This window comes from Cottoperca gobio, chromosome 8 (genome assembly GCF_900634415.1).
Source record: "Cottoperca gobio chromosome 8, fCotGob3.1, whole genome shotgun sequence".
Lineage (NCBI taxonomy): Eukaryota > Metazoa > Chordata > Actinopteri > Perciformes > Bovichtidae > Cottoperca > Cottoperca gobio.
In genome coordinates, this window is record NC_041362.1 from 3,197,672 (window position 1) to 3,215,701 (window position 18,030).

At 43.3% G+C, this 18,030-nt stretch overlaps 1 protein-coding gene across 3 annotated transcripts in view; it reads left to right on the forward strand.

Moving 5' to 3' along the window:
- The first annotated feature begins 22 nt into the window (after window positions 1-22).
- Window positions 23-18,030, forward strand: part of ttyh3a (tweety family member 3a) — a 21,021-nt gene continuing 3,013 nt past the window's right edge. For 2 of the 3 annotated variants that reach the window (XM_029438613.1, XM_029438611.1), the window contains exons 1-14: window positions 23-359; window positions 706-888; window positions 3,975-4,144; window positions 6,322-6,433; window positions 6,583-6,803; window positions 7,455-7,550; window positions 8,373-8,445; window positions 9,312-9,387; window positions 12,262-12,317; window positions 12,877-12,969; window positions 14,197-14,289; window positions 15,025-15,161; window positions 16,440-16,613; window positions 17,049-17,124. In XM_029438613.1, coding sequence (XP_029294473.1) covers window positions 763-888; window positions 3,975-4,144; window positions 6,322-6,433; window positions 6,583-6,803; window positions 7,455-7,550; window positions 8,373-8,445; window positions 9,312-9,387; window positions 12,262-12,317; window positions 12,877-12,969; window positions 14,197-14,289; window positions 15,025-15,161; window positions 16,440-16,613; window positions 17,049-17,124 — 1,503 coding nt within the window. In that variant the 5' untranslated portion in view covers window positions 23-359; window positions 706-762. The remainder of the gene's footprint in view (window positions 360-705; window positions 889-3,974; window positions 4,145-6,321; window positions 6,434-6,582; window positions 6,804-7,454; window positions 7,551-8,372; window positions 8,446-9,311; window positions 9,388-12,261; window positions 12,318-12,876; window positions 12,970-14,196; window positions 14,290-15,024; window positions 15,162-16,439; window positions 16,614-17,048; window positions 17,125-18,030) is intronic. The other variant, XM_029438612.1, reaches the window with a different exon arrangement.

Genomic DNA, 18,030 nt, shown 5'->3' on the forward strand with positions numbered 1-18,030 from the left:
TGGCGCTACTGGGTCACGGTTGTGCCGGTGAGGAGGGCTGTGTGCGGGCCGGGCAGGGTAAACTGCCAGCTGGGTGAATGTCGTGAACAGTCGCCCTAGTCTCCCTACACTCCACTGATAACTGGATGGAGGTTTTACTCGGAGGTGCTTGTCTGAGCTGTTGCGGTGGAATAAGACAACAATAGAGGAACCGAGGAATTAACAACTAAACAAAAAAGGATGTAAGAAACCGCAAAGCAGAATGTCAACTGGAACAAAAGAGACTTCTTGTTGATATTCGCCTCCGTGTCTCAACGGACGGAACTAACCAGCAGCTAACCCGGCTAACATTAGCTGAGTTAACGCTAGCTACATCACGGGTAAAACTATCTTTAAAAACTGGACTATTTGTAAACAAAATTTGAATGGACAAAGTAACTCGGGAGTTAACAGCTAACGTTACAAAATAACCTCCGTTACTTATAAAACATTGACTTTAGTTGACATGTTAACAAGCTAACTAACGTTAGCTTTAGGTCGCCCGGGGTTATAGCTAGCCACTAGTTAATGTTAGCAAGCTACTAGCTACACTTTTACTATATTTAACGCGAGTTAACGTTTGCTTCCTAACTTTGTTTCTCATCCTAGTTGAGCAACACTGCTTTTGTTTTTGTCACCCCGGATACAGACAGACTTTATGAAGTGGATTTCCTTGTGTGTTTACAGTTTCAAGCATCCTTGCTTGCCTGTTTGGTGAGTGGATCTCATTGACGTTTGCTCGCCATGGCAGCGGTTGTTAGCTACTCTCCACCATGGTGGGTGAACCTCATACACAGACTCCCCCATTTCAACTTCATGTTCGAGCAAACAAGCAGTGATTTCCGACCAGAAGACTGGACGTATCAACAGGTAACAATGACCTCCCTGACCCCTTTGCCTTGTATCTAATGACTATAAAGGCTGTGATTCATAGGCATCTATAGGATGCTTACAATGAGTATCAATGTTAGTTCACTGTCCACCTTCAGGAGCAGGATAATATAATTGTGTACAATACTTTTTTTTCCAAGTCTGCAGTCTTAAATTTAAGGCAGCATTCATTAGTATTTCTCAGTGACAGATGACCTGTTTGCACCTGTTCCTCCTCTTCACCTTTTGATCCATGTCACCATCTGTGTGTAGCTGTTATAGCCATGTCTTGACCTTTGCAAGATAACAACCAGCTGGCTTTGTATAGTGTAATCCAAGCCACCTAAATTGTCCTAAACGGCCATTTTCCTTATATTTAATCTATAATAAAACAATCTGCATGTTTTTTTTTTACCATGTGAGGGGCATCTGGACTCTGAAGTGCAAAAAACGTTAACTATTCTCGATGTCTAGATAAAAGAGGATCAACTGGTAGCGAAGGTCCATAAGTAGACTGTACAGCCTGATGAGCAGCTAAGACTGGGGGAAGGGAGAGCAGCATGGCATTTGTTCACAAGGTTAATATTAAAGAGTATCTCTAAATGTAGGTCAAGTGATACTTTACTTTCATATTGCAGGGATAGTTTTGGGTTTTTAGCACTTAATTTGTCCACTTTTTTTAATGCAGATGCCATGTGTTTTTGTCATGCCTCTCAGAAGTGATTGACAGACGCCTATTAGATTTGACTCACACGCTGCAGGGAAATACACGATGCAGGGAAATGACTGCAAACATATTCTGTTTTTAAAAAATAGGATCACTAATTGTGTCATAATTAACTTCCGATAACCTTTTTGTTTTAATGTTCACAAAGAAATCCTTATAAGAAATGTTGAAACTGTCGATTTAACTGTTTAATTAACTTAATCTGCTGTCTTGTAAAATGGGAAGTTATTGTCATGGGCATGATAAAGAGTTTAATGCACCAACATCATTTGATCATAAATTAATAACAATTGTCTTTAATTCATTTATTAATAGACTTTGTTTATGCTGCTCCTTTTTCAAAATGCATTGTTACCAAAACTTCTGTGGCGCTGTGGTTTTTAAAAGGCTCTGAGAGACTGGCTAATGAGTGTGTAGCATTATAGTTCCAGAGACTACTGAGGGAGAGGCAACTAGCAAGAGATAAAGGGTAATAGCCAACACAAGTGAAACATTGATGGCTATGGATCGAAGACATAAACAAAGACGAATGTCTGTGCAAGTATGATTCAGAAAATGCAGAAATGAATCATAGTTCGTGAGAAACGGGAACACATTTTCCAGACCTGCATCATCGTCAGCAGCGGAGATGTAGCTTGTACAGGCATGTTTGTAAAGGAAAGTTATCAAAGATGTAAAATATACATCCTCTTTTCACTTTGACTAACTTGTTTGAGTGTTAGATATTTGCTGTCAGATTTCATCAAAGCGAAGATGTTCAGACCAAATGAGAATTTAAACTTTTGACTGAAAACAGCCATCATTGTACCGTCTCACAGTTATTACTGTCCAGCTCTCTGAGGTATGATTGGGAGCCTTTTCCTGTTAGCATACAGGAAGTGTTTATTGGCCGGATAATGGCTGCAGCTGTCAGTGTTTGGCGCTCAGAGTGTAACAGCTAGAAGTTCATTGTAAACATCATCACTGTTAAAAGGATATTTAGTGGAAACGTAATCCATATCTTATTCAGATGCTGTTGGAGCAGTCGCTCCCTTTAATCCATTATCACAGCAAGAAAGAAACAGTCAGTTAGTTTAGACTAACTTATTAAACTATATTATAACTCACTGTGATGACAGGCACTCTTACCTCACACACACATGTCAGGCGCTTGTCTTGTGTGTTTGTGTATTTTAGTCTTGTCCTGTTTATTATCTTAACTTATGGTTATGATGATTGCATTGCCCCATGTCAGTCTGTTTTGTGGACCCCAGGGGAAATAGCTGCTGCAATGCTTCGGCTCATGAGCGTCATAATAAACTAAACTAAATGCACAGATGATATGGAAGCAATGCCCCAAAAGTATCATGCAGTGCTAGGAATATAGTTGTTATTCCTGAATGCACTCAGTGAGTCCTGTTTGGTGGAACTGTGCAGAGCAACATACAGGAGCAAAGTCATCCAGTGGTCTTTGTGTGTCTGATTATCCAGTCTGTCATTTGTTCACAGTCAACTCTAAACAGGATTGGCTCAAAGGAATAGTCTCACCAAATATTGCTTTGAGCCTCCAATTGTTCCAAGATTGGGTTCAATCACTGCCATGAAACGGGCGGACAAGCACCGCATCAGGGCGTGTCAGCCACTGTGAGGCATCGCTGAGAAAACTGAACAAATAGATCAACCCTGAGTAAAACTAAAGTGCCAGGATGGAAATTTGCCCCAGCCGTGAATCCTCAGGAGTATACAGTGAGCACAGAGGCCCTCTATCTGACCTACATAGGAAGTGCTATGCGTTGGCTGAGAAGTTTGACTATCATAGTATATTGCTGCTTTGAAATCCTGCCAGTGTATAATGTTAAGAGCTTTAATATGCAGCAGGCATTACTAGTGTTTATATTAAGTTAAGTATTTATCTCTCAATTTGTCTTGCATTCTGAAACGTTTAATATTATATTGTTTAATAGAGGGCTTGTGTTTTTAGTTTTTAATTTGTCTCTAAGAGATACAGTCCACACTTGTTCATAGTGTGTGCTTCACCATAAAGTCGAGTTCCTGCGTTGCAAACAGTATAATATATTCATTTAAGCCTTGCTGTACAGAAGTCAAACTAAATAATAATATTATATATAAGGATATCGATACCAATGTTTTTTAGTTTTAGTTATTTATTCCTCCTTTGCTTTAAAAGCTTGTTTACTTCACGAGTAAAGATATCCTGCAGGGAAGGAAGGCGAAACATTTGAAGGTCGATGTTCTTCATCGGAACTACTTTGTGGTGTTTCTCTGTGGGACACTTCGGAAGCCTATTATGCCCACTGTTATTGATGTTAAAGTGGTATCGGCAATGAAGTTTCCATAACCCCATCCCTCTGTCCACCAGTCTATCCTGTTACTGGGAGGAGTGGCGCTCGCCTGTCTGGCCCTGGACCTCCTGTTCCTGCTCTTCTATTCCATTTGTTTGTGCTGCCGTCGGAAAAAAACCGAGGGTCAGCCCAATGCCGACTGCTGCTGCACAGCCTGGTGCGTCATCATCGCTACACTCGTCTGCAGGTGAGTGAACACACACGGTCGCCGTGGTGAGGTTTCAGTCCGTGCACAGTTACATGGGCCTATGATTTAATACATGTTTCTTTTGATCCTAAAAACTTATTTCAGAATGTCATCAGTAGAGCAGCGACGATTAATCGATTGGTTTCCAACTATTAAGTTATTCGCCAACTACTTTAACAAAGAATCCAGGAAACGTCATTTTACCATTTTATAGAGCAAACCGTTGATCGAGAAAATAATCTACAGATTAATGAAAATAATCATTAGTTGCAGCACTAATCATGAGACAAGTTGGCACTTTCATACGTCCACAGTATCAGCAAGAGCGGGGGAAGTGATACAGAATAATTCAGCTGTAGGTCACCTGCTGTGTCCTGCTGTGTCCTGCTGTGTCCTGCTGTGTATGTCTTGTGAGATCACAACAGGTCTTTGACATCTTGCCAGAGAATCAACAAAGAGAAGAATATCTCAGCAGTGAGAAATCTTTAAGATGCATTCTGCATGCAATGTCTGCAGATGGCATTCACCAGTTGTATCGTTGATGCTAGCTACTTTGCATTCTCTCACACACACACACACACAAGAGGCAGGACACCAGTCAACAACTGACCAATCTTAGCTAAACATGTAAACTGTATGTAAATGACGTGGTCAGCACTAAACACAAAGGGAAGCTACAGATTCAGAGAGGCAACAATGATCCTTAAACCGCCTGCTGAATCATTCCTATCACAATAGGAACAAGTTTAATAATTCTCGACACGTTCATAGGTTTGAAACCACATTCCTATAAACACAGTTTCTTAGAGGAAAGGTCTTTATTGCCCTAACTGAGCATCTAAGGCAAGACTTACACCCAGTACCTTTACAGTAGTGCTGTGGGAACGTGTATGTGTGCACACTTAAAGCACAAAGACTATAGGTGTGATGTATACGTTGGCTTCTATTTTATATTTAGTTAGTGGTGTGAGAACTGTACCATCTGGACATGCTTTCTATCCTTGTACACCGCACTTGTTTCCCGTTTTCCTCCTTCTGTTGATGGGCCACCGGAGAGCCATCGCAATTGATTCAGAGTGGCACAAAGAGCTTGGGGACCTGATGAATACAGGAACTGCATTACAATCGCTGTATCTCTGTGTGTGTGTGGTGTGTGTGTGTGTGTGTGTGTGTGTGTGTGTGTGTGTGTGTGTGTGTGTGTGTGTGTGTGTGTGCTTGTACCCACGCACACATGTATTTTAGTGAAAGCATGAAAAAACAATTTGGAGAGATCATACATTTCTTTCTTTTGTTCTTTGAGTCCATGCCTGGCATCATTGTGTAAAGCACTGCACCACCGATATTGGGGTTGTCCTAATTTCTTTTCCTGTGTTTTTAGCGGTTATTTTTAAGTGTTTTTTCCAACAGTGAAACAGTAGTTTCCTCTCGATCATCATCACAGCAGGGAGGTTGGTTTTGTTTTTGCTGTGACACTTCTCCTGTTCACCGTTTTCACACTGAGAGTGAGAGGAAGAGATTAGCAAGCCCTGTAGGAAGCAGGGAAAGCCCATTGATTCACTGAGTGCTGAGAACACATTAGGACTTTAGGTTGAACTGATTCGCTTATCATCATCTTACTTACTCTGGCATAGGATGGGGGGGGGGTTAGCAAAGAGACTCCTGCAACACAGGAAGAGATATCAGTTCTCGCTTGAACTTGCTTCTCAGGACACTGAAATATAAAAAGCAATGTCACTGTGAATAGCTTCTACTGTAATATTTTGTTTAAGATAGAGGATTGCAGAATACTGTATTAAATTGTGTTGATGTACCTATAGAAGCCGTTTCCCATGCAGTTGCCGGAACTGTTTTTCTGTAACCTGAGGGCTATCCGTGCAAATGAGAGCTGATCTCCTGCCTCAGTACAGCCTTTGTGAGCCGCAGTGTGAAGTTTGGGGCATCGCTGGTCCATTCCTCAGTGTTTCCATGGTTCTGTAAGGAGTCTTTCTGCTGGAACTGAAAGGGGCCTGTTGACTGGGGTCTGAACCGACAGGGTTAATGTAGAGTTCACACGCCTCTCTCGCCGCCTCGCTATCCCTCTCGCTCGCTCTCTTCTCTGTCTTCTCTCTGTGTCTTTTTTAGCTAATCCCTCCTCCTCACCCCTCTCTCCCCCACCCTTCCCTTTTGTCTCCCCTCAGCGCTGGCATTGCGGTCGGTTTCTATGGGAACGGCGAGACTTGTGATGGAGTGAATCGGCTGACGTATTCCCTGCGCCATGCTAACCGTACAATCACTGGGGTGGAGAAGCTGGTAAGACTGAAGGGCACACATTATACCAAAGTGTTTAATAATTCATCGCCCTTCTGCCATAAGCCTCCCTCCCTTTCCTCTACCCCTAGAGCCCCCTTTTTACTGCAACTCCGTTATCATGACCTTGTTCGTCCCTGTGCCGGCTCTAGGTATATGACAGTACGTCCTCATTGAACCAGACGGTAGAGAACAATCTGCAACAGCTTGAAGGCCAGTATGCGCAGCACGCGGACTACCTGTCCATCATCCAAAAGCTGCAGGGCCAGCTGGATGAGCTGGTCAGACAGATGGTGGAGATCCCCTTCTGGGACAACCCCAACATCTCCCTGGAGGAGCTGGCCTTCAATATTGAGCTGTATGACTGGTACAGGTAAGACTGTAATGGTGCAGTCCAAACAATCAAAGAGTGTCATACAGAATAATGCAACACATTATATATTCAGCTTCTGTCTGACGCTGCAGAGCAGGGAGTGGCAGCAGCAGACAACAACAGAGATTGATTCATGTGCAAACACACTCTTTCAGTAATTCACTGGCTCGTGAAGACTTTGCTGTCGCTCATCTTTGAGTTCACGTAATGTCGAAAAGTTGAAAGTCACTTCCCTGGTGAGACCGTGTCTCTGGATGTTGGATATGTTCTTGAGGGAATTAGGAAGCAGATGCGAGCACAGACAACAAGGAGTGACTGGTTCAGCATATCATTAGGCAGCTGACTTGCCAAGAATCTTAAACCTGAATAAACCTGAATATTTTTAATGAATAAAGAAATGCAGAAATGATATGAGATGCATATTATAAATGCAAATGTGGTGGCAGCTATAATTACTGTTTTTCATAATAATATCAAATGACGATGTGAAAGGCCTCGCTCGTAGTAAAATACATTATCCCTGTTTATACATTTAAATGTTGTGCTTTCATGAGCGTTTGAATAATTGAGCTTGATGTAGAAAGAAGAAGCTCTTGATGGTGTGCTGCTCTGCGCTTGGCCAGTTGTTGTTAACGACATGTGTCCTCACAGGTGGCTGGGCTACATAGGCCTGCTACTGTTCGACGTCCTCATCTGCCTCCTGGTGCTGTTTGGCCTCATTCGTAACTCCAAGGCAACGCTTATAGGGTGAGTCTCATCACAAGATCATGGCCACAAGAGCACTTAAGGGAAAGCAGTTTTATTTTAGCTGTTGCCACAGATTTAGTGGCAATTATTGTACGAGAAGCCTTCAACTGATCACGGCCACGTTGTTGTTTGTCAGGAATGTAAAATACCAGCCCTGTCACAATTCATTTAGCACAATGACCCTGATGTGTGGTTACTAATGACACTTCATGACACACTTAAATCAACAGGTTTATCTTTATACTTTTGGTTCATGTTATATATTTAATAGAGCAGCTATAAAAAGGCTATTTGCATTTTATAGGCACTAAACGTGTTCCAGAGTAAATGAAACCTCTTAGTGTTTGCACAGTGTTTCTCTAATGGCAGATAAAGGCTTCAAAACCCTGTCTAATCAAACAATGTATGTGTACATAGTGAGCTACACGGGGATGGCAATGCTTAAGGTTCATTGGCTTGTATTTTTATTTCCAACAATGGTTAATTAAAGATCATATAGTCTGTTATCGTGATTTAACAAGTAGCCTATAGGGCTTCCAGCACACCGTTATTTAACTTAAATACCTGATGCAGTATGTTGCGTCACTACTGAGCTCCTTCTGTAGCACCTCAACCCCGTGTGTAGACATGAGATTAGTGTTTTACTTGCAAAAGGAAACTGCTGCCGGGTGGTTCATGAGAAGGCTCGGTACATACCAAAGGACCAACTTCATTAGCTTTACAATATCTCCCGCTGCACTGTGTGGATTGTTGTTGTACACACGAGTGGTATTGCTCCAACACTGCAGGTTAAACTGCTTAAACTCCTCGTGCTGTCCTCAGGGTGTGCTTGTTTGGTGTCGTGGCTCTGATAATCAGCTGGGTCTCCCTCGGGCTGGAGTTGGCCGTCTCTGCGGTAAGTGTCTCCACCAGAGCATGATCCTGTTTTCCAGGTAGAGCTGCACAGTTCATTACGTATAATTGGATAACAAGATGTTTTGTGTGCTCAGGCTGCAGAAACTGGCCTAGTAGGGGCTTTTTATTTCTCTTAATCTGTCCAGTTGAAGAGTCTAGATGTTGATACAAACACCGGTGATGTACCCTGAATGACCCCCTCCCTGTTTTAAGAGATATTGTATAATATATGTTGTTTAAAAGCTTCAAACTACCTCGTTAAAACTACGTCTACTGCTTCTCCCTCATTGAAACATCTTATGAATATGCAAATATAGTTTGTTTCAAAAGTTTGCTAGGTGCACTGGAGGATTCAAATTTCCAGATGGAAATGTAAATTGAGGATTTGAATCCTCTTTTAATGTCCACACACACGTGTACACGACACACACAGGGAAATCTAGCCTCTGCATTTAACACATCCTATTATTAGGAGCAGCAGGCAGCTATTAAACTATCAGCGGGGAGCAGTGTGGGGCTCCGGTGCCTTGCTCAAGGACACCTCGGCAGTGCCCGGGAGAATACTGAATGTTTGTTTTTGGTTGCATCAGTTACTGAGTTTCATGTTTTTTATGAGATTAATGTTGTTGAGACTTGTGATCACAAGCAAAAGCATTGGGATTAGCATTGTAACCAGCATAATATTGCAGCCATTGTTCACACAAGACCCCAAAGCAGCTAATTTGGCTCCTTACGGGGCACAAAAACTGCTTTATTGACGCTGGCACCTCAGCCTGTCACATTGTCAACATGGTTTTAAAGCATCAGTTTCTCCCATGTTCCTTCATTACAGAGTATTTAGTGTCAAAATGTCTTTTCTTTTTCTAGACTGCCAGCGACTTCTGTGTTGCTCCTGACATGTATGTCACCAAAGTGGCAGACCAGTATGGAGTCATCAATCAAGGTATCTGTCACTCATGTTGCTGAGATGTCCACGTTGTAATGAGTTGGTTTTGTATTCACGCCGACAACTCTTTGAAACGGTGAATATTAGTCATCTCTTATTGTGGAGGACACATGAGCCTGAATTGTTTAATCCCCCCCCCCCCCATTTCTGCTCTGAATGCTCTGATTATGAGCAGCAGTGAGGCGGCATTGTTCTGAAGACTGGGGCTTGGTCTTGTGCACAGCCCATAAAAATGACTGCTCTAACATCTGCGGCCGGGTCAAGAGGCCAAAGAGCCGTACAGAAACCTCTCCAACATTGTGTGTGTGTGTGTGTGTGTGTGTGTGTGTGTGTGTGTGTGTGATAAGAGAAGTGGGGAAGAGGATCAGAGACGCAATATGTTTCCTGCATCCTTCTTCAGTCCTTGGAAATAGAAAGGAGAAGATGGTGCTGGGAAATGAAAACACCAAAGGACTTCCTGCCTGCTTGATCTTGAGCTTTTTCTTCCATCATCTGTTTCACAATTTGTCTTTTTCGGCTCTCGTCTCTAAAATATGGTGATTGCTGAATACACAAACCAAGCTTTTGGTTAGTCACGGCAGAAACATCAGCTGTAAAGACCCTGAAACACCAAGCCGTGCATTATAGTACGTAGTAAGCACTATCAGCACTATAGCTGCGGCTATGAAGCTGTATGTTGCCCCGGGGCTGATTCATGCAGTCTGGGGGGGTTTCTGTTCTATTTTCTCCCTTTAACACGTGTTAACTATTCATCCGTTGAAAGAAATCTATTTATATCTTCACATTTGAATTTAGTTTATTCAAATTCTGGTAATATTGCGAACTGAAAAAAGCTAAACGTACATATCGGTTACTTTTACCTACAGAAGTCGGCTTTGGAAAGTTAATATCGGACTCTGTTGTTGGATGTTTTTCCTCCGCAGGATAACTTCACATGCATCATTTCAACAACACTCATTGTTACTTTCATTCCTCTGCTTTCTCCTCATTGTGCAGACACATGGTCTCAATCCAAACTGAGTGAGAGTTCATCAAGTCGCAGCCAGTTGTGTTATTGTCACGGTAAAAACACGAGCAACCGTCACAAAGATGAGTTGCATCGACAGTTTTACAAGACAAGGACCTCTATAAGTAACTCTATTCTATACTGGAAACAACTATGTATGTAATACTACGTCTTAAGAGTTTAATCACTCTAAGCTTGTTTTAAGAGCGTTGGTCTCGCTCTCAAATATTTGCTTGATCACTTTGGAAAACATCAAACGGCTTCATAACAAACTAAACGCAGGGAGCAACTTCACTGACGCTCCAGGGGGGCGGCAAGATATGAGAGAATATGCAACGACATTGTGACAACACAAGAGTTTCATTTGAAAGTGTTGTGCAACAGTTGCAATACACAACACAAGAAACAGTGTAAGGAAAGAAATCTATATTTTTATTTTCTTTACAAATATATATATATATATATATATATATATATATATATTTATATTTACATACAGGCATTATATATTAAAAAACAAACGATACACGGCATCGTGCAGCCGTCGCTCCAGGTACTGGAAGCAGATTAGTTTTGACTTTGCCAAAATGTTGAACCTGGGGGGGCGATAAAGTGCTGCGAAATCTTTCCACTGACAAGCTGTTTTGTTGCTGCAGCACAAAGCCTCACTGATGATCAATGTTGACTGTAAAAGACGTGTTGTCCAAGTCTCTGTACCTGAAGCTTAATCTGAGGTTCATCACGCCGTGATCGGCAGAACACATTGTTCACTTTCTGCTACATGGAACAGAAACACTAATAACACAATTATATGTGTGTGTGGGGGTGGGGGTGGGGGTGTGAGACAGATATGTACTTCTCATACCGGAAATCCTCCTCATGAGTTCAACTGTGTGGGAACGCAGCTCCTGACACATGGTGCGTGTGCACGTCACTCGCACCATGCGGTGTTCTCACAGCTTGTATTTGTGGATGTAGAGTCACTGAGGATTTCTCATCGACTCCTACTCGCCGCGGTGACTTTGTAACTGGAGTGGGTTGTTATAGCCTGTGAAAGTCCAAAACCTTAATTACAGTCTGTTGTGTTTCCTGGTGAACAGAATACACGTTTGGACATGTTTGTAGTTCTCACAATAACTCCAGAGATGATTAAACGGCTCTTTGGGCTGTTGTGCAGTCAGAAGGATCACACCTCAGCCTCCCATTGGCTGTTGCAGCCCGTGCAAACGTTATTCTTTAGGAACATTGCACCTCTGCGCTCAGGATTAGCTCAGGAGCTCAGTTACAGATGCGGTCGAGCTCGACAGAGCCGGAAAACAAAATACAAAGTCTCTGCATCCGGCTGTTACCTGGCTCCTGGCTTCTTTCCCAGAACAAAACAGTGGTGCATGAAGCAGTGACTCAGGGAAGAAAAAGCCCAACGCACCGTGAAACAAGACGAAACTACATCTTCATAGAGATGGAAGGAGCCGCTATTAAATATGTAAAATGCAGCTTTTGATCACTGTGCTCTTTGAAGTCCTGAAACATTATCTGCAAGCAACTAACACTTCATCCGCTGATTGATTTTAAACAATCATTTGTTGACTCAATAAGATGGCAGACTTTCACAATTAGTGTTTGAAACCAACCGATTCCCTGAAGCCCGACATGAAGGTTTCATATTATAGCTCCACCCATGCTGTAGTTTCCATATGTTGGGATTTAAAAGTGAATGTTTCTCATTACCTCAAAGCTACTTTAGCTAATGTAAAGTTCTGCTTTGCTTTGTCATATATGATATGAAGGTGAATGTCTTTGGACGGTTGTTCCCGCTGTGCGGCTCTGCTAACATCTTCTGTTCCTGCTGTCCGTTCTATTCTCAGATATCCTGCTGCACTACCTCAGCTGCAGTTTGGAGAAAACAAACCCCTTCCAGCAGGTTTGTTGCATAATTTACGACGCGTGTTTCTGCATCTGTGAGTTTTCAACATGTTAAACTAAAGCATGTACGCTTCGGATGAATACCCAGAATGCAGCATGCTAGATATTCTACTCAACATTATAATACTCTCAGGAGTCTCAGTATTATAGACCATCTCTGATGTTTGACCTTGTGATTGGTGAGACTGTTTAGAGGGCACAGTGAGTCCCTCCCTGACACTGATGCAGAGCAGCGTACTGACGGCACGCTCGTGCATCAGAGAAGTTGAGTTAGAAGCCAGAGAAGAAGAATGGCACTTTTACTGTGAATCTATAGTTTTGCTTGAATGGACAGCCTTCACTTCATCTTGCAAACCACATGAATAAATCAAAAGTGTTGAGTGCTGGTGAAGCCTGGGCTTCTATTGTTAGGGAAGCTATATATACAGCGTGTACGCCTTTCAGCTCACACCTAGACGCCCGTGTGACTACAGACTGAAAGCACTTTGTAAAGCTTAAAATAATGGAAATACTCCTGAGATGTGCCGGGCTGCTACAGTATTCATTCTTCATTTCAGAAGCTCTCCGGGAGCCACAAAGCATTAGTGGAGATGCAGGATGACGTGTCCGAACTGCTGCGCTCGGCCACCAGAGAGTATAAACAAACTCAGGTATGTTTGCAGCTGGACATTCTTCACCTGCCACATTACAGCGTGTTTAATGTGGTGCTCTTTACTAACTGTCCGATGGATCAGGGAGGTAATGTTCCACCTTAAGTTGGAGAAGATAAAATGCCCCTTAAAGGAATACTTCATCTTTAAAATGAACATTTGTACATTTGTAAATGGATCAAAAACATCCGTTTACAAACTTTCACACAACTTCTGCAGTTTATTCCAAGTCTCATTTGTTTAGTCGTGATAACTACTTCCCAAACTCGTGCATTTGTGCCCAAATGTATCCATTCAACCCGCTTCCGCCATTACTAGATAAAATAGACTTTGGTTAAGATGCTGTTGTTAAACGCAGCCCCCACAGGATCCAATCATCAAGCATTTATTCTTTGAGTCATGAGTAATTGATATACAAACGGTCATTTTAAGGGTTAAATATTCCTCTGGAGTCGAGTCGAGTCTGTGATGAACAATGTTGAAGCTGTTTGTTTGTCCTCTATAATTTGTATTATATTTATATTTTTTAAATTTTAAAATTGGACATTACAGGATAGCTGTTACCATAAACACTCCTCCCCACACACACACACACACACACACACACACACACACCACAAGCTGTCCTGCACTATTGTGTTTGCGATGACAGAATATCCCGGTGAATGGACCAAACGACTGACCTGCAGAGAAGTGAAGCGCACCTGTCCACATAAAGATGTGCTGACGGCCCACCTGGGACCTGCATTATGTCCATTTAGCTGCATTAGGCTTTCAATACAACACTGAGCTATTGTCCAGCGCTGGTCCTTACACTGTGTTGACACAGGCACAAATGAGAGCTGACATTGGGAGTAGAGGGAGGCATAATTCACTTCACATACCCACAAAGAGAAATGTGCTGAGGTCGTGGAAATGTGTATATCAGACGTATTATCCGCTGGAGCTGTGCACGGCAAGAAGAAGGGAAACCGCTCATTAAAATGTATCGTACATTAAAATCTGCTGTTTCAGCTGGAGCTGCTGTTAATCAGTTCACCTGCTTCATTCTTATTAGCAAATGTTGTCTTAATGTAGACTATTAAAGATATAGTCATTTAGTTAGTTTTCCTTTTTAATAATCGTTTGTGGCGTCCCACAAAGCATCCCACGGTGCGACAAGTTCCCTTTTAAGTTACGGCTGTTTCATCATTGTTAAGTTTGTCTTTTTGTCTCCTTCATGTCCAGGGACGTTTAGAAGAGATCCAGGGGATCCTGAACACCACAGAGATCAGCCTCCATCAGCTCACTGCCCTGGTGGACTGCCGCAGCCTGCACATGGTGAGCAGGAGAAGACTTACGCACCGAGGCGTCGTTACCGCAGTGTTGCTCCATGTCTGATGGAAAACGTCCCGGCTATTGATTTGTTGCGACATCTTCATAATGCAGCTTCGTTGTATGAAGCAACTGCGATGTCATGCTTGTGCAGCTGCCGACACCTGTCACCATAAATAAGGTTGTCCTTTCCTGAAAGAGAGTTCTTGTCCAGTTGATTCTGGCTGTTGTACCGTTTTATGAAGCTGACTGAATGACAAGTACTTGGCTGTCGCAGCGCTTGGGAGGACCGTCCCTCAGCGGCTTCCAAATTCCAAGTGCACACGTGCAAGTGCAGCACTTTTCTCTCTGCTCGGCTCCTTCTCTCCGCAACAAGCTCAAAGCTTATTCCTTAAATATTAAATTAAAGTATCTCCGGTAGAATACGTAATGTGTTTCTGCTGTGCAGTGCGTACAGGGTGGAGATTCTCAATCGTGATGTTATGGGGTGTGTAGTGCTTTCTTAAAAACTTAGATAAGAATGCACTGCCTTCCTTCTGCTTCCCACCATGAGCTCATCGGTTTGACCTAGTTTTAAATGAGAAATCACAGCAGATGCATTTAAAGAAACATAGAATCCACTTTTTACTTCCGCTGCAGGTTTGTTCTCTTTCTCTTCTCAAAGCTTCCTCATCTTGTGAATGCAGCATCTGATGGGATTATACCTGCCATGCTTAAAGTGGTGTCTCCTCCTCATTGCAGGACTTTGTCCAGGCCATGACAGGACTGTGTTATGACGGACTGGAAGGCCTCATCTACCTCGTGCTCTTCTCCTTCATCACTGCGCTCATGTTCAGCTCCATTGTTTGCAGTGTGCCTCACACCTGGCACAGCAAGAGGTGAGACTTCCACTGGCCACACATACAACCCTTCATCTCACAAGCACATAGGAACCAAAAGCTGCAGCACTGTGTATACAGTGAGAAATAATTTAGGAGGTTAAGCTCATCAATTAATTAGTTTTATGGCATTCCTTCAGCACGATGGGAGTGAAGCAGACGCAGTCAGGATGAATCTACACAGATAGGAAAACATGCTTATGTGCGTAAGGCTTTGTTTCACGCAGGGACGTGTCCATAAGGCTGCAGCTGCATCCTCAAATAGATTGCTTATCCTCTAATTGTGCCGAGTTGGCCTAAATCTATCATAACCACCGCCCGAGCTGGTGTCGTCTTCTGCAGCCGAGGGGTGAAATCATTCTGATGTCCTCATCATATCGGCAGCAGATGAGCTTTGCAGGATGGCCACGAGGAAAGTGGTTTCCCAGGCCGGCCCAGCCGTCAGCTCAGCTGCACCACACAATTAACTGATCCCTCCTAACAATTGGGGGGCGTGTTCATCAGTTTGATCTCAGCTGGTGCTTCCTGTTGTAAAGCAAAGGCTTACACGCGACCAGTCTGTTTGCTCAGTGGTGTCTGCTAAGCTGTTATAATGATGCAGCATACTCTTTTATTTGAACTGACTGGAGTTATATCACGATGTATAATTAATATGCAGGGTTCGCTTTAACATTAAGGTTTGCATCATTAATTAATAAGTAACTCACTATTCTCTCTGATATGCACTTTGGTAAATAAACGTATATAAACTGTGATCTCATGCATTAGATATGCAGGGACGAGCCTGTGGGAAGAACACTAGAGGGAGAGCGGCTCCATGAGGATCCATGATGCCTGATGTTTAGTGCATTGTTGTTCTCTCACACACACTGTTGAGCTTCACTCTCTCTGCAGGAAGGAGGCTACTGCTTTTATTTTACAACGTGAACAAATGCGTTCATTGTCCCGATGCAAAATCGGGGCTTTTAATTTCCCTGCAGAAAGTTGAAGCGGTTGCATGAAGCGATTGTTTCCTGGCTTTGTTCATTAAGGTCAGTGGAAAACGCCGTCGCGTCACACAGCAGAGAGTTCATCGTGTTTTCTCTCCCTCGGCGACTAAAGGGAATCAAAATGTGACTGAGAATAAACACAAAAAACGTGACCATGTGGCACTTTCATGCTCCTTTTGTTGTCAGTGAGATGGGACAGGGGGTCCCTCTGGTGGTGGGAGTGTGTCAGTGCTGTGTGATGAATGATCATATAGTCCACACATGGTTACAGCTGTAGTGATGTTTACAGGGACGAGGATGACGGCGAGGATGAGTCTCTGAGCCACGGGGGAAGGCCGAACCATGATAACCTGTACCGGGTCCACATGCCCAGCCTGTACAGCTGTGGCAGCAGCTACGGCAGCGAGACCTCCATCCCTGCCGCAGCCCACACCGTCAGCAACGCACCTGTCACCGAGTACATGTAAGTCGCCGCTGCTTCAAACTACTGGGAATTTGAATACAAGGAAGAAGTGGTAGATCATTTGTTTTGACAACCCTGCCGACGGTTGTGCTGATATTAGAGACGTCAGGAGCCCGTTTTTAATGTCCCCTGAGAGGAGCTAAGCTCTCCTATAGAAAGCCACGCAGTGGTCAGCAGATGCAGCTGTTGCTGTCCAGCTGTGAAGCCTGTGAAACTCAAAGCTCCCCGACCACATGAGTGAAGCTCAGAGTTGGGGGAAACTGTGGAAGAGGATCCCCCCCCCCCCCGTGTTTTTTAATGCCTTGGTATGTTGAAAACTGACATGGAGAGTTTCATGTGTGCAGTATATTGTTTCATATCTTTAAAGCGCTGTTTAGGGGTTTATGTACTTCTCAGCTTGTTGTGTTTGATCTCACTGTGGGTTTAATTCAACAGGGCTCAGAACGCCAACTTCCAGAACTCTCGCTGTGAGAACACGCCTCTGATAGGACGAGAGTCTCCCCCGCCCACGGTAAGTGTTGCATTTCCTGTACAAAAGAAAAGAAGCGCTACAGGAACCCCTCTGAGTCATGTGAGGCTCACCAGTAGCCAGGATCTATAGAACCATGAAACCATCAATCATCATCAAATAGTTTGATTCATTACTGTCGTTCACTGTCGGGAAGCGGACAACAAAGCAGGATCACGTGTATGCAAATGTACGGTCCTGATATCGATACCAGTAGCCCCCCAGTACTTCCTGGTTTTGTGAATAACGCAGGCTGCAAAAGTTGAAGCAGCGTCTGTTTGACCAATCAGCAACCGTCAGCCCTAATATCTGCTGAGCAATCAGGAAGTAACTCGATATAGTTCGCAGGTTTAGTTTTGAGTTCCTCAAAAGGTTGGGGAACCAGTGCTTAGAGAGATCCTTCTTCATGTAGAGCCCCACCCTGCTGAACACCGGGGAGCTCTTCCAGCTCGACAGCGCTCATCAGTATGTGAAGTGTGAAACGGTCAGCTGTAGTTAAAGTTAGACGGCAGTGTTTTCTGTCTTTTATATCATACAAGCTGGAAAGGAAACAGAATCCTGCACACTGTCCGTCACTTGTAGTCGTTTTATTGTTGTTTTGGTCTTCATCTTCTTCATCTTCTTCATCAGGCAGCTACACAAACAGCACAATACTTACATAGACTGAGACGAGCCCTCCCCAGGAACAAGAGCTCAGTTGTTACAGTGCAATGTTTCAATTCCAATTATTATAATTTTTTAAGTCTCGATGAAGATGAAGCGAAACGTCGTCAATAAAATGAGTTCACGTGAAGGACGCTGAGCGAGATCCGTGCTTCCGGTCCCAGGAAGGGTTTTTGATCTTACGTCACTTATTGCGACTTGACAGACTTTTGACGATGTAGAAGGAACACCTCAATCTTACCCTCC